The 20,703-nt window shown below is 36.7% G+C and overlaps 1 protein-coding gene across 5 annotated transcripts in view; it reads left to right on the forward strand.

Moving 5' to 3' along the window:
* The window catches only part of FAT1 (FAT atypical cadherin 1), a 104,492-nt gene that overhangs the window by 7,070 nt on the left and 76,719 nt on the right, over positions 1-20,703 (forward strand). For all 5 annotated transcript variants that reach the window (XM_088163473.1, XM_088163474.1, XM_014873507.2 and 2 more), the window contains exon 2: positions 1,185-4,473. In XM_088163473.1, the coding sequence (XP_088019599.1) occupies positions 1,185-4,473 (3,289 nt within the window). The remainder of the gene's footprint in view (positions 1-1,184; positions 4,474-20,703) is intronic.

The raw sequence follows: 20,703 nt of genomic DNA on the forward strand, positions 1-20,703 counted from the left end.
AAAGAATAGCGTAAGGGCAAACTAGGGCTAAAATGTGGGGAGAAAAAGTCAGGAATAGTAAAAGAATGACACAGTGAATAATTAGTTTGATTTGTATAGCAGATTGGCCAGGGAAGAGAACTCAGAAGGAGAGGCAAGGAGAAAATTTGAGGATAAATAGGCAAAGGAGAAAGAAATGAATGTGTACTGCTTAATCAAAGTAATCAAGACAATGCTAGATTGCCTTCTACTTGTTGGAACAAAGTTTTGCCCCCAAGATCTTGTTGAAAGCTTGGGCTTGTTGAGGGAGCCTTCTGAAGCTTTGATTTGTTATACTGTGAGACTTGAAGTCAAAACGGTTGCTGTAAATCCAGATCAAGAAGGTGGTCTCAGATGTCTTGTTCATGAGGTTTCTGCCTTTCTTCCTACTGCAGTCTTGCCTAGATTTAGGTAGCAAAAATGTTATACTGACTTCAAATGGCAAATCCAGTGAAGTGTGTTTCTATGACTGTCTTGCTGCTCCAAACTCTTTCTCTGTCATTTCAGGAGTGTGTTGGAGTTAGTATTAATAATTAATAAGGAGTAAGTATTCTTTATGAGCTTTACACCTTAGTGGTGCTTGGTACTTGTATTTTTTTTATAATAAGGACTACTCTTAGAAGGGTAATCAGAGCTGGAGGGAATACAATACAGAATTATTCTCTGTTTATAATATTTATAATTCTTGGAACAGGTGCAGTTTACTTCCACATAATTGGACATCAGCCATTTTGCAATATAAATGAAATGAGGGAGGAGAATTTTCTGCTAGACATCATTGTCATGTATGAATTAGAGAACTGGAGTGAATGTTCGCTACTCCAGATTAGTTCAGACCTAGTTTGTTTGCTCATAGCAGACAGCATTGACCTATTTCTTCTAGCATGTTGCTTCATGGGAATGTTCATTTGAACTGAACTCTGTGTTCCTCTTGTGTTGTTTTAGTATTTCCTAGACTTTTGATGTAATGGATTCTTGGCTTTTTTTTGGAGTTTTTAATTTATCTGTACTGCAAATAATTTTGACACTTTCTGGAAGAAAAGGATATAATCTAAATGTGTAACTTACAGTTTTCTTTCAAGTATGAATTCTGAACTAAGCATCAATGTTTATTTGATAAACGTTTGAACAATCATAAGTCTTACTGCATCTCTTTCTTGTTTCAGGGTTTCTTTATAATTGCTGCCATGGGAAGATACTTGACTATGCTGTTGCTGCTGATGCTGCTGGTGCAGCATTTTGGAAACTGTGAAGGAAATCAAAGGCCACATCATGCTCCACCAATGCAATTTACACAAGTACAGTATAATGCCACTGTGTATGAGAATTCTGCAGCCAAGACTTATGTCGGGCATCCAGTGAAAATGGGCATTTACCTTACAGATCCATTGTGGGACTTAAGATACAAAATTATTTCTGGTGACAGTGAGAACTTGTTCAAAGCTGAAGAGTATGTTCTTGGAAACTTTTGCTTTTTGAGAATACGGACCAAGGGAGGAAACACAGCTATCCTTAACAGAGAGGTGAAAGACCATTATATGCTGACTGTTAAAGCAGTTGAAAAAAATACAAATGCAGAAACGCGCACGAAGGTCAGGATACAGGTACTGGATACAAATGACTTGAGGCCTCTGTTTTCTCCAACATCTTACAGTGTTTCTTTGCCTGAAAACACAGCAATAAGGACCAGCATCGCAAGAGTCAGTGCAACAGATGCAGATATAGGAACAAATGGAGAGTTCTACTATAGCTTTAAAGAAAGAACAGATGTGTTTGCTATACATCCAACTAGTGGAGTGGTAGTTCTAACTGGTAGACTTGACTACTCGGACACTAAGCTTTATGAGATGGAAATTCTTGCAGTGGACCGTGGGCTGAAGCTATATGGCAGCAGTGGCATAAGCAGTATGGCAAAACTAACTGTTCATGTAGAGCAAGCAAATGAACATGCCCCTGTTATTACAGCTGTTCCATTGACTCCATCAGAATCAGACACAGATCCAACGTATGCAATTGTAACCGTGGAGGACAATGACCAGGGTTCAAATGGGGAAATAGCATCATTAAATATTGTTGCAGGAGATGCGCTTCAGCAGTTCAAAACAGTGAGGTCTGTTCCAGGCGGCAAAGAATACAGAATAAAAGCCCTGGGTCCCGTTGACTGGGAGAGTCACCCTTTTGGATACAACCTTACCCTTCAGGCTAAAGATAAGGGGAATCCCCCACAGTTTTCTTCTGTGAAAGTTGTTCATGTGACATCACCACAATTTAAGTCTGGTCCTGTCAGATTTGAAAAAGAGATATATAGAGCTGAAATAAGTGAATTTGCTCCTCCAAACACACCTGTGATAATGGTGAAAGCTGTGCCTAGTTACCCACATTTAAAATATGTATTTAAAAACACACCAGGAAAAGTAAAATTTAATTTAAACACTCACACTGGTCTCATTACCACGTTAGAACCCATAAAAGCACAATACGCATCACATTTTGAACTTGAAGTTGTGACAAGTGACAGAAGAGCCTCTGCAAAAGTATTAATTAAGGTACTAGGCATGAATAGCAATCCTCCCGAATTTACTCAGACATCCTATAAAGCCTCCTTCGATGAAAATGTGCCAATAGGTACAAGTGTCATGAGAGTAACTGCAAAAGACCCTGATGAAGGGGAAAATGGTTATGTGACCTATAGCATTGCAAACCTAAATCCCTTGCCATTTGTCATTAACCATTTCAGTGGGATTATTAGTACCTCAGAAGACTTGGATTATGAATTGATGCCAAGGGTTTACAATTTAAGGATTCGAGCCTCTGATTGGGGTGTGCCATATCGTCGAGAAGTTGAAGTTCCTGTTACTATTATTTTAAATAACTTGAATGACAATATACCTCTGTTTGAGAAAATAAATTGTGAGGGAGTAATCCCCAGGGATCTTGGTGTGGGAGAACAAATAACAACTGTATCTGCTATTGATGCTGATGAACTCCAGTTGGTGAGATACCAAATTGAATCTGGAAATGAACTGGATTTATTTAGCCTAAACCCAAATTCTGGAGTACTTTCTCTCAAACAGTCACTAATGGATGGCCTGGGTGCTAAAATGTCTTTTTACAGTTTGAAAATTACAGCTACAGATGGAGAGAACTTTGCAAAACCATTGTATATCAACATAACTGTAGCTAGTAGTCGCAAACCAGTCAACTTGCAATGCGAAGAAACTGGTGTTGCCAAAATGCTTGCAGAAAAGCTCTTACAAGCAAATAAGTTGCACAGTCGTGGAGAAGTTGAGGATGTTTTCTTTGATACTCACTCTGTGAATCTGCATGCACCTCAGTTTAGAAGTACTCTCCCCAGTAGCATTGAGATAAAAGAAGACCAACCTGTGGGCTCCAGCATAATATCCATGAATGCTACTGATCTTGATACTGGCTTCAATGGGAAGCTAGTGTATGTTATTTCTGCAGGTAATGAAGACAGTAGTTTCATTGTTGATATGGAAAGAGGAGTGCTGAAAATTCTATCTCCCCTTGACCGAGAACTAAAAGATAAATATACCCTCAATATTACTGTCTATGATCTTGGAATACCACAGAAGTCTGCCTGGACCCTTTTAGATATAAAAATTTTGGATGCTAATGACAACCCACCAGAGTTCCTCCAAGACAGCTATTTTGTTGAAATAAGTGAAAACAAAGAGCCCAACAGTGAAATAATTCAAATTGGAGCTACTGATAAAGATTTGGGGCCTAATGGAGAAGTGAAATATTCTCTTCTTACAGATACAGACAAGTTTACTATTAACTCTGTGACAGGAGTTGTGAAAGTTGTAGGGGTCCTGGATCGGGAGGAACAGCACATTTATTTGTTGAAAATTGAGGCTAGGGACCAATCTACTGAAGAACCTCAATTATTTTCAACAGTTATTTTGAAAGTGTCTGTAGAAGATGTTAATGACAATCCTCCCAAATTTATTCCTTCAAATTACCATGTGAAAATTCGAGAAGATCTTCCTGAGGGAACTATTATTACCTGGCTAGAAGCCTATGACCCTGATTTAGGCCAGTCAAGTCAAGTAAGGTACAGTCTTTTGGACAGTGGGGACGGCACCTTTGACGTTGACAAAGTAAGTGGAGCAATACGCATTGTACAAAGACTGGATTATGAAAAGAAACAACTTTATAACTTGACCGTGCGGGCCAAGGACAAAGGAAAACCCATTTCACTGTCCTCTACGTGTTACGTTGAGGTTGAGATAGTTGATGTGAATGAAAACTTGCACCCCCCACGGTTCTCCATATTTGCAGACAAAGGCTTTATAAAGGAAGATGCTCCTGTTGGCTCCTCAGTAATGACAGTATCTGCTTATGATGAAGATGCAGGACGAGATGGGGAGATCAGATATTCCATCAGAGATGGATCGGGTATAGGAGTTTTTCGAATAGACGAAGAAAAAGGTAAGGTGGCTTTCTGTTATTTTTATATACTAAATAAAATCAAATGCCAGGGAAGAGAGAAGAGAAGCAGCATTGTCACAGTTGGTGTAGGTGTTCTGGAGTGACAAAAAAATGTCACCAACAATGTGTATAGTTGTGTCTGCTACTTAAGTGTAATAATTTTAATATATTCGATAAGTGATTTTTCTCTAATATTCCCACTTCCATCCAGTCTACCTAAAGCCATACTTAAGTTTAAAATGTATACAACCCAGAAAAAGTAAGAATGCTCTTGATGTAAAATGGAGGTCTGCCTCATTTGAGCACACATGCACTCTGTCTTGTGGACAGTGGGTCGGTCATACTTTTCAGTCTTAAATGACATTATCTTTCGCTCCTTTTACTGGAGGTATGCATGGGTGTGATATTGCCATATGTGCTGCTTTTGTTAGTTACTTTCAGAGTTTACAGGTGCCCATCTAGAATTCAGTAAGCAGTGCTTTCTTCATCAGAAGGGTTCTGCCAAAGAAAGCCTTGATGTAGCCTTAGAAAAACCTCGTGAATCAAGCAGACTGAACTGTTGACTTATTTCATAAATAATGCATACATTGATGAGCAGTGTGAGAATTTTTCCAGTGTCATGTGTTCAGAAGAAATATAGTTTTACTTTCAGTAAAATTCTAGTGCTGGCTTTTAACATTTTGGTTGGATGTCTATGTAGCTATCTATTCATTTATGTCTTTGATAACAAGAGAGCATTGATATTTTGCAATTATCTAAGCATCTTGAAATAAATTGAGGAGGAATCCGGTGCAAAATTTGTCTACAATTACATTTAGTTAAATGATGACATAGGTGATCAATGTCTTAAAGAAAAAAAGTTGTAACTGAGAATAAAAGGTGGGAATTATGTCTGATTCATCCAGTAGTCATTCTGTGTGGTCTCTGTGCTTCCCACAGTTGTGAATCTGGGTAATAGAGATTCATGAAGCCACTTTATTCTTTAGGGTTTGGGTGAACAAACTGTTTCTGATTATATTTTCTTCTCTAGAAAGTCAGTTATTAAAGTATGTGGTTTGTGGCTAAAGAACCATCTCTACAGCTCTACAATGTTTCCCTTAGCTTTACTTTTAACAAAGCACATAGTTAAGACAGTGAAACAGATTTTCTAAAAGTGAAGAATTGAATATTTTCTTTCCAAGACCTTGTAGTTTAACTTTTGGCCATCTGGTATGTGTGCAGAATATTAGTTTATTTATTGTTATGCATTTCTTTTGACATAATTATATTAAAGTTCACTGTGCGTTATGGTATTTTAGAAACATCTCTAGTTGTCCTATATAATGAGTTTGGGAGTTTATTATCTGAGTGATAGGTAGCAGTAAGTGAGAATAAACCTGTTTATGGATATATGAATTTTGTACTACCATGGCAGAATTAGTTGTCTGCATGTCTTGCCTCTCTACTCTTTTGGCACAAAGCTAGTTTACCTGACTAACGAATTGGTGTGAGTTTAAGTAAGTTGCTTTTTATCAGCTGGGTTTACAAACTTGGCGGAGCTTGGGGCAAAAGCCAGCTTCTATTTAGAAATGTTGTCCAGAACAGTGGCTCTGTATTTTCAAGGCAGGGGAGAGGCATTGTCTGTATTCATATCTGGTATCTAGTGTTTGCAGTTCTTCAGGGATGAAAGTAGAGTGATTTGGTGGGAATGAGGTGGTGGTAGAGAGGGGTTGCTAGTTTTTAATCTTTTTGAGCACATTCCATTTTGACACTAGCTGGTGTGGGGAAGAAAGTGTTTATTTCAGTTTCCTTGATATGTTTTTTCCATTAAGTGGTGATCTAAAGGAAAAGACATTGAGTGTGTACAAGCTTGACAATGTAGCTTAAATTTTGGCTTGGCACCTTATTTTGGTAAAAAGACATCAGAACTGTTCTTGAAGGCACTCTTTACACTGCAGTGTCTGAATATTTGTCATATTTTTCAAAATGGACTGGCCTTGAATAAGGAACAGACTGATTATCAAGCCAACAAAGGATATTGAAGAATTTGTGAAAGAAGGGATTTGTTAAGCAGCTTGCTGAAAGGTTCTTCTGACTTTACCCCTGAGCTACATATCCTTCTGTCTTTGAAGAGCATCATAATACACTGTCAGTTCAAAGATGGATAAATCAAATTTAAGAACTTATTTCAAATCAACACTTAACCATTCAGTAGCTCAAAGTGGCTCTTTTTGTCTGTTGCTTATAAGAAAGTAAGGACAACAATCATATTTGCAGGTAGACTAGATAATGATAGAGCCATTGAATAGCTAGTTCCGTGCATTGATTTTTGTTGACTTTCAGGTTGTCTTTCCCATGTTAAGTTTGTTTTAATTTTACAGTTCAAAAGGTAGGAAATGGTATTAGTGTTTGATATTTGTACCTGTAATTCTGGTATTTTCACAAGGGAATTTAGTATATATTTGCTGGGACGTCTTGAGTTCTGTTTCCAAGACTAACCTTTATTTTCAGTCAGCAGGTTTTTATAGGTTCTGTTTTCTGCAATTGTGCCCAAACCATTAGCAGTGAATCTCTTAACAGGAAGCACTAAACACCAATATTTCCAAACTCGGGAGCTGCTTTGATTACTTAGTTCCCTGACTGCTCTGGTGCTTTTCAAGTAGACACAGAAAAAAGATATGTTAGGAGTAAATTTGGTAGTCAGTCATATTTCAGCTTTCTTAGTATTCTCAAGCCTGAAAAGGCAATAACGGTCAGAAGAGGAGGAGAACAAGATGATAAAAGTCTAGGAAATTGCTATAGTTTCTGTAGCACCTATATCACTGTCTCTTTTTTGTAATGCAAGAAATAGGGCACACACACAGTTAATAGGTTCCAAAGTATTTTTGCTTTCCTAAGCTAAAAGGAAGTGTTTTTCACATAAAGTGTAATACAGTAATGAAACCCATTTCCTCAGGAAGTTATAGAGATTGAAAGTATGCCTAAAGAAAATAAACGATACTAATGAGATTATTTTGAGGTTCAGCCTCATTCTATCTTCAGCTCATAAACTGTTAACTGGAAGCTGAGTGGGTAAGGAAGAGAGATCAGAGGTCATTGCTCAATATATGATTCAGAAGTAAAACAGTGCACTGTGCCTGATATTGTACAGAAGTAGAAGTATAATAGAAGTATAAATTTCATAATAAATGAAGACTGTGATATTGTATGAGAGGAAAAATGTTAAAATGTCATCTTTGTGCTGTGAATTTATATAACAAAGCAATTTGTTTATCCTTTAGGTATGTGTTCAGGTGAACTTGGAATTTAAGATAGCTTTTTATTTGTGAACAGAACTGAAGGCTGTAAATTGAGATGATCAATTGGCTATATAAACTGCCTGCTAAAGCAGCAGTAAAATATTTTCTCAAAGAATTTGATAAGAAGTAGAGCACATCGTGTGTGTTAATAATAGGAGTCATTGTGTTGATGCAGATCTCAGTATGCCACAAGGAAAACCCATGCACCATCTAAATCCCATTAGCACAGAACAGTAAAAGTGAGATAAATCATGTCAATACCATGCTGCTACTTGATTGAGAAAAATTCTAAAGAGTTACAGAAGCAATTGCTGGAGCAGAACCTAAAGCAGCAGCTCTGTGGGACCAAGGCAATACTGAAACTTGTTTGTCCTAGTTTTTATTCCAGTGGCAAGAAGGAAAAAAGGTCTTCCTGTTTACTTTTTGGTTTTCAGATACAAGGATGGAGCATTTCCATTGAGTATTTGCACCCCTCAAAGGCTAACTGAAAGATGGAAGCTCTAGTTTGTAAAAACAGTGTTGGGAAGAGCTCGTAGTACTTCTACCAGTTGTATGGGCAGGTGAACAGTGTCACTCACTGTTAGATGGATGAGACACATGGGAGCACCATGTGGTGAGCAAGTGTCCACACTGATTTTCAGCTGTAAAATGAGACTAAGAAAAACTTGTAGTAGTTATCTGGCCTTCTCCAAATAATTTTTTACTAACTAGATTGCTCTTTTCCTTGAGTTATCAGGGATTCAAGCTTACTACTGAGAGCTGTTCTTACCACGTTTCAAGGTTGTTTTCTTATGGTTTTGCTTTTCTTTCTAGTGCTCAAAATTTTGATAGCTAGAGGAGCCAGCAGACTCTGGATATGTAGATGCCATGGGTCATTTAGTCTAAGAAAGGTCTCATTGAAATATTTAGGGAAAATGGAAGCCCATCCTGGAAACTGATGTTCGGAAGGGAAGGAAGGTTTAACTAAAGAATTCCATGGAGTCTGTTATAACTAACCAGTTGAGTGGTTGCATTTACAATCCTTATACATGCAGATGCTTGGTATTATTACATGTAGGCCCTGCACGATAAGATTTCAAGCTAGAGGGAGTTTTATAAACTGATTATCAGAAACTTAGCAATTAGTTCAGCTTGCAAGGCTACCAGCAGGTGTTTCCTAAACTTCTGCAATTGAGGATATTTCACAGTACGTCACCTAGTTCCAGAATGGGGTAAAGGATGATGTGACAGTCTGAATCTCATACATGATAACCTTATTACACACTGTAAACACAAGTAGTTATTTGTTACCAGGAATCTAACTGCTCTCTCATTAACCTGAATTTGAGTGATGAGGCCATGAGTGTTATAGAATAACAGTAATTCTGCTTTAATGATACGGACAAAGTTTAAGGTGATTAAATTATTTTGCTGACTTAAAAAGATGCATGACTGTGGTTTATTAAAACAAAGATCTGTCTAGCCTGAAATGCTGTCTCCACTAGCATAGGCAGGGCACAGAGATGATACTATCTTCTAATACTTTCCCAGTCTCTGGTTATTTTGTATTTGGGGAGTTTTCAAGTCACACAGTTTGTAACATTCACATGCTTATCTTTCTTGTGTAGTCTTCCCTTGGAACCATGTAACTTTCAAGTGTAACCTTGCTACTGTGATAAGGAAAAAGGAATTGTTTAAGTAAAGAATATTGAAGGGGCAAGTTAAAAAAACCCAGCAGGCACATATGGAAGATAATTAATTTTTTTGCACTATCTCTATATGCATAAAATAGTGTCAATGAAGCTTAATGGCTATAGCAGTTTAACAGTACACAAATTCAAATGCTTGGGAATGTTTTCTGTCTGTTGTAAAGATAGAGTCATAAAATACTTGGAGATAGGGTAGGCATTTTTAATCAAAACTGAGATTAGTATGATTTGGTTTTAAGTTAATTGTAGTGAAGCAACCTTACCTGTACAGGACTTTCTTCACACTCTTTCATTGAATGCTTCATCTTAAAGTTGTTCCTTCTTGTATAAGTCATGGATATAAACATCAGGATATGGAAAAGCTTAGTTTCTCTCAGTTTAAATTAAAAATAAAAGAAAAAAAAAAAAAAGGAAAAAAGATACCGAGAAGTTCTTAATAATTTCCATTCTTTTACTGTACAAATTCCGTGTTATGTGTTGGCTTAGTGTTTATTCTGAGTGTTTGAAGATCTGTCAGATTGTAGTCACTGAAAACTATGAACAGAAAAATATGTTGAGCAAATCTTTTTGTAAGAAAGCTATGAAACATTAAATTAAAAATTGTAAGTGATCAGGTGGTGTTGACATGAAGGAAATAATGTTCTAGGTGGGTTTAATATGATTGACTAATTCTTAGAGTATCTTCACATCATAGACTAAGTTGGTTTACAAACATTGTGACAATGGCATTTCCTGCTTGGCTTCTCTCCACAGACGCAGTCTCATTGGCACGTAGGTTTTGCAGATAAAATTCTTTATGTGTGTATTTTGGCCAGTTAAAAGTGAGAAGTAACTAGGAAGAAGACTCTCATAGAATGATGTCTTCTGATAGCATTTTATTCCTGCAAAGCACGGTAGTTCTTCCCACTGTGTTTGAAGAGAGAGAAGGGCTAAGAGATTCTGTATTTCTGCAAAATACTAAGTGGCTGCAGCTTTTTGCACAGTAAAGTTTTACCCTAGCTAGCTCAGGTACAGTCATGAGTGAAGCTCAGAGCAGACTAATCTTCCAGGTATCTAATTAGCTTTTCGGGCAATTTTTTTTCATCCTACACTGCATTCCGTATAGCTGCATTAAATTGTACTGAAGTTAATGATTTGCCCACGTAGCTATAGCAGTTAAATTTCTTCAGTAGCTGAGGCATACGTGTCCTAGAGTAAGAATTTAGATTATTCTGATGCAATTTGAAGAAAACCCACAAAACCAACCTAAACTAAAAAAAAAACTCAAGAAACCAAACCCCAAACCTAAAACAACAACAAAAAATAACCTGAACAATCCTCAACATGCAAAAGAGCCAAAAAAAAAGCTAACCCAGAATGATTACTAGGTTCTGTAAACTCCAAGTTACAGTTAAATACTTAAGCTTATAAATGTTAATTTGGAAGGTTAATCGTTTAAATGAGGGGTGGCATCAGCACTTCAGTTTGCAATTAAGAGAAAACCTAATTCTAATGTATGCTAGAGTTTTGAATGACATTCTAGTCAGCAGAAGGGAGTTCTATCTTAATCAAAGGACTTATGCAGATTATTTTTGGATTCTGGAGTTGACTGGTTAGTTGTCATACTGACATCTGGAACAGAATTTCAAGTCAACACCTGGAATTCGAACACAAACTGTTAAACTTATTTCTTTGGAAAACATTATAAGGGCAAAGATCTATTTGTTTGAATACTGTGTAATTAAAGCTCTTGAAATAATTAAAGTAACACTTTCTAGGTTTATGATATGTATTTTTGTGTGTGTCTCTGTAAAGATGTATGTTGGGTTGGGGGTTTTTTTGTGTTTTGAAACATTTTTGGGAACATATTTGTTCATGAAGTTTTAGTTTATCTGTGCTAAATAATAAAAAATACAACTGTTCTGGAAGCATGAAGTAGTTTAGGTCAGAGATGCAGAAGTAGTAATTTCCATAGCCTTCTCTGTGAGGATAGTTTTGTAAGAATAACAAGGGGGCAGGGCAAGTAAGGATTACTTTGGCAGTTAACTGCTCTGGAAAGATCTTTTAATGCTGATACATATTAAGGATTTTTTTCTAGTGGTATATTTTGTTCTTTGGGCATTTTCTTCCTTTGGTGTTGAATTGAGAAAGATGAGCAGCATGAGAGCATCATCACTGCCTCTAGACCAGGTCTGCACATTTAAACTCTCCTGCTGACACCCTTGTGAAGCTTTTGCAGGAGAATCCTTATCAAGCTTCTCCAGAACCATCAGAAAACAAGGTTTTGTTGCGACAATAAATATTAAAGCCACTTATGATACTGTGCCCACCCAAACACTATGACCTGTTTTTTAAGCATTTATCCCATATTTTTATGACCTCTGTTTTCTACCGTAATTTTCAGTGGTAGTCAAGCATGCTATATATGGAACACAGCTGAAATTCTAGCTTAGTCTGCAAGATGGGACAGACAACCGTATCTGTGTGGGACACTTAAATTGAGGAGGCATATTTGTGGTTGTTAATTACAGATGCTAAAAACCTCGGGTAGACTATTTCTAAAATGGGGTATTATTTTCTGCTTTCTAATTAAGGATTACCCAGTGGGTTTGCGTGTGTTCAGTTTGATGTTGAAAAGAGAGTGAGGCTGATGTAGAAGATGAACTTTCATTTTAGTTTTATGATTTTTTTCTTCAGTAGCATTAGCACAAACTCGTGCCATTGTGCAAGAAAAAAGTAGTTATGTTTAAAAGAAAAGTAACTGTTCTTAAATTGAGTAGTGTTTTGAGTTTAAAAAACATTTGCTTAAAATTTCATGCAACTAACATGTATTTTTCGCCAATTTGTTATGGTTTTAAAAATGAGCCATTTGGCACATAGATTCCTTTTATGAGATAGTACAAATAGTTGTAACACCAGCTTACTAAGAATTATTTTTTGTACTTTCTAGGAGAAATCTAAAAACTTGTCTTTTAAGAGTATAAACCCAATTTAACACAATTTGTGTCTGATCAAAGAGCCAGGGACCCACTGTCTGTCAGACTGAGAACAAGGCCTGAACTTGATGCTATCCATGGAAAGCAATACAGAAAGTATTTTACTAGGAGATGACTAAATTCAGATGTCAAGCAGCCATGGTACCAGCAAGCAAGCAGAGTATCTCACACCTAGAAGTTAGTTAAGTGCATGTTAGTACTCCAGTTCAGGAGAGGTTACCTGGTTAACCTGTCAGGAACCGTCTGCTTTTGACTGCAGTCTGCAGCTTTGTACTACTGTACTGAGGGTGTGATTATGTTCATTCTAAGGTTTAGAACTAATGGTGCCACTGGGTTAAACTGGGATATGATGCTGTTGCATTTGTGTTTCTTTTTAGGTGCATCAAAGTAAGGCTGGCATGGAACTAATGTTGCCTTTCAGTTTGGCAGAGGCTAAGGAGGCCTGGGTTTGGACCAAGGTCCTGAGCAGCCTGGAGCTAGGGAATTACTTTTCTTTCTTAGGCTTGAAGAAAACCATGTAATTTGCATTTGTGATGGTGGCAACTCCCAAAGTGCTATTAGGTTGTTAATGCAGCTTTTAGAATGTGTCTTTGGAAGAAGCTGAATTAGTTTTAGACAACCATATTCATCTTATGTTTTCTGTTGGCCGGGCATCTTCCAAAGTAGTTTGAGTTTTCTTAGGTATCCTACTGAGTAAAACATCACCTTAGCTGCCAAATAGGGATCCCATACAAAAGCTGAGGCTCCCTTCCTCTACTGCAGGCATGCTCAAAGTAAGGGATTGTTCTGTTGTGAAAGGTGTTGATTGGGTTACAGCTTGTTTTGATGAAAACAGAGCTGCCTGGGGGCTGTGTCTCTGTAGGAGATGAACTGGGGCTGAGCCACATGTGGTCCCAAAGATTACCTTATAAACAGCAATCAGTTCAGGGAGCAGAATAGATATTAAGGGCCTATTAACTTGCTTGAGTCTCTCTTTGACTTGAAAAGTACTTGTGAGCAGAAGAATAATAAAAGGGAAGGTTTGCCAAAAGCTATGGAAGGTGCATCTTGCTATATCACTGTTGGGACATCTGTTGAATTGGGGATTTATTTCCTACTAAGCATCTGCTGAGCTTTTGAAGTACATACTAAGGTCAAAGGAGGGGAGCTTGAAATGATTGCATAATGTTTATTCTTTTCTTTGAAGATTTTAGACTTTAATCATGCAGCATTTGGACATATTTAACAAAGGACAAACCTACATGAGCATTTGGCAAACTTCCAGAACTTATTACATGCAGTAGTTGCAGCTTTAGAACTTGGATTTAAAAATACTTTGGACTTTGCTGAAACAAGGTTTTGCAGGTCCGTTTTTTAATCTGTATATCATTCTTACTGCATCTGTGACTTTATTACACTGGACATCTGAATGTGACCAAAAAAGAATTTTCAATTCATCACTCTCCATGTGGCTCAAGAAAAGAAAATCTCTAGCATTCCAGTGCCATCAGAGAGGGATTTTTGGAAAAACGGAAGTGTCCAAAGAATCTAGCAACAGGAGTGCATCAAATAATTTCTGTGTTCAGAAATGAGGTTTCCCCAAGCTCCTCATATTCTATCCATGATTCTAATTTCTGCTGCTTCTTAATTTAAAATTATTTGTGAACAAGGATAATCAATATGTTCATGGTTCTTATGAGTAGTTGCATAGTTTGGATTGGCATTAGGGTTAAAGAGCAAACTGCTAAGTTAGTGGATATAAATTGACTTGACCAACTAGTAGTGGTGATCATTAATAGTTCATTTGGCTCAGAATTTAGTCTTTGCAGACTTCTCAGTGTGATATTGCTGCTAACAGAACTGAATATCTGCCTGTATGTTGGGAAAGTTACATGTAGCAAATACAGTGATCCCATTGCTTTGTTGACTAATCTTCTACCTAGAATAATCCTCTCTGACATTAATAATTTCCAAAAACTGCATGTATCTTAAATCAATAATTGTGGGTATTTATAAAAAAGACGATCTTTTATTTTGCTGATGCAAAAAGCCTGATACCACCTCTATACACCAGAAAGTGAAAATTACTGAATTTTGGTTTTGAAGTTGCTGATCATAGAGTGGTTGTTTATATTTTATGTAGGATTTAAGGATTAAAGATTATTATACTGCAAATTTCAAAATACAAGAAGCGTAATTATGGAATAGCCTTCTGATTTTAGTGTTACTGGTAATGTACATGAGCATTACAGAATTGATCCAGTCATATGGATAAAAAAAATGAAGGTACTGGTAACATAATATGCTGAAAGTGAGTAAAGTGAATGAATAATATGCTAGAAATGAATACAGACTTTCTGTATGTGTTGCCTGTAGTCCTGGTTGTATTAATGAGAGAGAGAGAGAGAGGGAGTTTGGCACTTCAGCTTGAAAGACTTCCAGTGCAAAGAAGTTTATGATGGAATTATGAAGTTTATGATGTGATCTTTAATGTTGGTATGTTGTCCCCTCCATTTCTCCAAAGCTGGGAGAATGACAGCTCTTTCACCGGGAATACATCTCCATTCTACAGGGAGTTTATTATTTATTTTTTTTTAATCCTCCTCCCCACTTTGGCTGTAGATTTGCCATGACAGGGTATATCCTGTCTCTATGAAAATTAGAGATTGCTGTGTAATGATAAGGGTTTAATCTGCAACGAATCAGACATGTGGAAACTTCTGTCTGTGGAATTTTCTGTTTGATCTGAGAGGAATGCCCTTGCTGTGCCCTTCCTGTAATGAAAGCAAGGTAGAGTGAATTAAAGTGATTCTAGATAAGATTGGAATGTGTGCATTGGTTATGCCTCCATTATATTTGGTGTTGCAATTCTGGCCATATGTATTATTTTATTATTTGAGATATTAGCAGCATAGTTAATCTTCTTAAAAGATATCTCTTTGTGCTTTAGCTAAAAGTGCTATTTTTTACTGATGAAATTTGAGTTAATTACTTAGGTTTGAACACAGAAAGTCTTGCTCACAACAACTAATATTGTCAACAAGATATTGAGTGAGCTATAATAATATAGCATCTTTTTCTTACTGTAAATAGTTTTACAGTACTCACTTCATCTTCTGTTTTAAAGATTTTGTTGGTGTACCATTGTGAGAAATAGCTAACAGTTTCTCTCCATCATTATTTCAAAACCAGTTAATGATTAACAAATGTGCAGCTGCCTGTGAAAGGAATGCTACTTACTTTGGGAGGGGGGAAGGAAAAATGATTATTTCTTCACATAAGCATATAAGTGATAGTTCACTTTGAAGGTAATTTAAATACTGTAGGATCAATTTCAGCAGATGAATCAGAAATGGAAAATGACCTGTGCCTTTCTTTGATATTTGGTTATATCTATGTGCTTTCTACCTGTCCTATCAGTTAGTATATTAATATTTTGGGTTGCCTTGTTAGTCCAGACAGTAGTTTTAAAGTAAAAAAATATGTAAGAAGATATGCCAATTTGTTAATAAGTGAATTACTTATGTATGGATATAGGCCAAACATGACTCAAAAAAAAAGGGATAAAATCTAAGCAGTTCATAGTCCAAACTATTTTACACCACTCGTAATCAGATTTCTGGATGAGGCCTTGTCTGTTAAGTACAGAAACCAGCAGATCAGGATCTGTGCTTGTAAATATAAAAAACCAAAACTATCATAGCACTTGGGCTTTTCAGTTAGCTTTTTACTTGCTTCAGAATGTTCGTACTGAATGGTGAAATTTCTTATGGAAATTTTGGACTGACTTGAATCTTGACAGTTAAGGTAGAGGAGGAAATTGTGAGAAGGTTGAAAAATGGTTAGTGGAAAATGAGTTGTCAAATTGTCATCGACTCAAATGACACATCAGTTTTAATATGCGTTGTTTAATAAGAAGTTAAGGGAGTGATGATTACAGTGAGAGTAAGATCACTGCTGATTATTGGAGTAAATGTTTGAGTAAATATTGATCCAGTGTGTGATGTTGGGAGGAAATGGAATAAGAAATACATGCCATTCTATGTCTGTAATTCCAGGGAAGATTAAAAAAAAATACTTTGGAAACTGAGTCATTCAGTCTAGTCAAACACAAGAATGGCCAACATCTGAGGTTTTTTTTGACAACAGATATGCACAGTTAACAGAGATTTGAAAAGGTCTCTTGCTGCAACTCCATCCAGTTGCTGTGTATTCTGTGAATTTCTTAAACAAGGTAGAAAATCCTCAGTGGTTAGGAGCAGAATGCATTTTGTGCCTAAATGGTCTCCTACTTACCTACAATATCATATTGTTCTTTCATTTGCAGAATATTCTGGTGTTGACAGAGTTGAGGTACTTCTGTTATGGCTTTATGACAAATTGTTGTTTTATAAAGCGTTATTCATAACACTCATTTTCTTTGGTTTTGTTATGAAGGGTGCAGTTATCTTCAGCAAAAAAATGTTTCTGTGGAGAATAATTAAGAGCTTTTTCAATGGAAATTCTGTCAGACAAACTCTGTGATCTCTGTTCATCCAAATGCTTGCAGGTTCAGCTAGTGGGCAGGAAAGTGAATTAAATTCATGGGGTTTTTTATACCTTTTAACTGCAACTTGCATTCATTTCTACTACCGTTAGTAATTTTTTATTCTGGAGAGTGTTGATTAAAACTGTACGTGCAGTTATCCATTATTTATGTGAGACTGAAACCATTTCCCAACAAGCATCCAGAGTCCCCACAAATAATTATAGTTGACATCTGCTAAGTAATCTCTTGTTTTCTAGTTGAAAGTCTTCATTTTAGATGTTAGGTATTGATTCTCCATTGTGCTCTAAGAATTTGCTTACAAATGGAGGATTTCTTATTTGCTTAATACAGTAATCATAATCAAATAGAATAAACATAATTTTATGGTACCAAAACACTTTGCCTTCATGATTCCCCTAGCTTTAAATTTCTACTCAAAACCAGATGAGTTCAGAAATGGCCTTGTGTCTAATTTGATTCACACATAAAGGCAAATAAGGCTAATAAAAAAATTAGTTTAACAGATATTGATCAAGGTAGAATCCCCTTTGGAAACATGAGCAGAAATGAACTCTGAATAAATAAGAGGATACTTTGTAAATTAATAAATCTGACTTTGTCAGAACAAGGATGAAAATGTCTTTTGATGTCATTGGATCCCAGATGCTTTAATTTCATGACTTTGTCAGTTTGCTTTGTTCTCCTAGCATTAGCATGCCCAGAGGTATATCAGATCTTCTTTGTACACAGAAATCAGCTTGGGAGCAGCATTTCTGTTGGCAGTAATTAAGTGCTATTGTGTATATAGCTACCTGATGCAGTAACATGAACAGCAGTAAGGGCCTGATTTCCAGTATTCCTCAACATGCTATCTGCCTTTTGAATAGATATCAGTATCTTTTCTTGTTCAGAGCTGGTCTGGAAACTGTCATTGCTAACCAGCAGTTTCTGCAACTGAAAATATTTTGGAGACTGAAAGCTTGAAACAAAATTGCAGTAGTCCAAACCACAGCCATACATAAATAACACACACATGTGCTAAACAACAATTTTTTGTCGCCGGCTCGTCGTGAGCCAGAGTTGCTGTGGAATGCAGCTGTAACTGCTTCTTGCTGAAGGATAGGATTGCTCTGTTGCTGGGCCTTCAGTGTTTTGCAGAAGTAATAAGAGGTAAACTTCAGTTTCAAATTGCCACCAAAAAGAGAATCTGAGAGAAATGCAGCCTGTGCAGGAAAAGTATCCTTGGGATACATGGAACAATTTTCCTTATTTAAGGTGGTCGTTAAACCCTGAGATTTACAGACAAAACCTGTAATCTGTAAAGTTTAATAGTTTCAAAGTATACTTGTTGCAGAACTGCCCAGGTTTTAATAGTTTGCAGAGGTCTAAACAGCTAGATCCTTCTGGATCAACAAACCAGTTTCTGAACAATTAAATGTGTTGCTCTTGTGCATAATTGGCTTCCCATGCGTCTCATTATTTTCCTTGTAGACTCTTCTTCTGCCTAAGGGGGGCCCAGGTTAATCTGTCAACTCCAGTTAGTTTTGAAATTCCTGGGGCCGTTTGCAGAGGAATTTCCCCTTCAGAGACTCCGCGTTTCCCAGCTAAATTATTAGACTTACCACACTCATTGTCAACAATTCCTTAGTAGTAAGAAGACTGATATAGAAGTTCAGAGTGATTTTGCAGTCACTGGTGAAGCCAGAGTTCTAAAGAGCATATATTTGTTCATTTGTATATTTAAGAAGTTCTTAAAACTTTAACAAAGAATATAGAAATTCATCCTTTGCGTTTCTCATGCAGGGGCAATTCTTTATAAAACTTTGATTAAGTAATTCCCTTCTTTGTCTTCGATGTTCATAAGTAAACAAGCAGTGGACCTGTAAAAGCCTTTGCTTGTTTGTGAATAACCTACATTTCAGTAGAGATTTTCTGGTCATGAGGGTAACTTAGCTTAATATACCTCAACAATATTATCCCAAAGTGTTTTGCTTAAATGTGGTTTCTTATTCTAATTTTATAATATTATGTAACTGAGTTTCTTGGGACAGAGAAACTGGTTGTATCTTTATCTGAAGACAAAAAACTGTCCCGCCTAAGGGATGGGTTGCCAGAGCAATGACTTGCCTCTGATCCTACAAACCTTGCTCGAGTAATGCAGTAAGAGAAGCTGCTTTTGCGGGTACCAAAATCCCATGTGCTTCACCCAGAACCTGCTGGCAGTTTGTTCTGCCTTCTCTAGTACTTTATAAACCTGTTGTAATGTTGATGTTGTAGTGTAGTCACGTTTTTTTCAGCAAGCTTTCTCTCAATTCGTGAATGACTGCTCATGTTAACAGCAAAGCTTACTTTACTTGCTCTCTCTTCAAGGAAAATAGCTCCTGTGTGATTGTATTACATTAATTTTTGCTATTGACGTAGGAGTTAACATTACATTTCCCTAATGTGGACTCATCAGGGGGTTTTTATGTCTCTCCATATCGAGCTTTAGCAACATGGTACTGTTCCTCTGTATAGCAATTATATTGCCTGTCCAAAAGCTTGACATACAAGCTGCCTAGCTGACAGAAATAAGCTGGAACTATTAAAATAACCATAAATGAGGCTGACAATGGGAGCTGTCTGCCATTGTCCCAAAAGATTTTTTGAACTGGAAGTAATCAGTTGAGTTCTAAGGCAGCGCCATCACAGATCTTCTAATTGCAAAATTTCCCCCTCGCCAACCCCCCAACTTCCTGAAAGGAAGTTCACAATCTTTGTGGACCTTAGGAGGTTTATTGCTCCTAGCCCAGACTACCTAGTAGTCACAATTTTTGGACGTAATGTTTTATGTAAACAGTTTTAGGAACATACGGAAAAACTTTTTTTTCTTTTATAAATAGTCTGAACACTGTGTTTTCTGTTAATTTGACTTGTTTTTTATAGAAATGTGCAGAAGATAAAGTGGTAGGAGCTAGTTAAAATGTTACTGCATCTAATTATTTACAATTTTCTTTTTGCCCCATTTTGTATTCTACTTTACCCATTTAACTGCTATGTGAAAAATCTGTTTTTTCAATGTTTTAAAATGCAGTCTGTTTTTGGCATAGAGCTGTAACTATAAGCGTCTATACTTCTAGGTCTTTGTGCTATCTCTAAATGCTTATTTAAGGGATAGCTGTTCTTAAATGTTGAACATTGAGTATTTCTTCAAATCTCTCTACCCACCTGGTTTATAAGCTGTACTTAGCAGAGGACAGTAGTGACCCTTTCTCTCCTTCCACTTGAACACAGTTCAAGTTACTGCTGGTCATTGTCGTTCATAGCACAGAATTGATGCATAAACTCTTCTGTGTTTTATATCAAGGTTTGGATTTGACCACATGCTGAGGCTTTTTGGGTGCCAAGTTTTCGTCCCTAAAAAATACTTTAGAAGGACAGCCTTGATAACTTCTATGAGCTTGGGAAAGTGAGACAGCTTTATTCACTGGCCACTGATAGTGTCTCATTGTTTCACTGACTATGCTGCTTGTTGTTCCTTTAGTGTAACAGAAATTCTTTAATTTTAAATGCAGTAGTTTTTTTAATGAAACCTGGGGAGTTTGAGAGCTTGTATTAATATCACATTTACTTATGATACTACACCAAACTGGATTTGACTATATATTTTACTGCATCTAGTTAGTTCAGTGAAGTTGAATTTGAGATACAAAACATCATTTTATTATGATTGAGGTTTTCCTTTGTTCCATTTGGTTTGGGTTTTTTTGTTAAAATTTTAACTCTGCTCCACTAGTGATGGT

This window comes from Sturnus vulgaris, chromosome 4, assembly GCF_052056855.1.
Source record: "Sturnus vulgaris isolate bStuVul1 chromosome 4, bStuVul1.hap1, whole genome shotgun sequence".
NCBI classification, from domain to species: Eukaryota; Metazoa; Chordata; class Aves; order Passeriformes; family Sturnidae; genus Sturnus; species Sturnus vulgaris.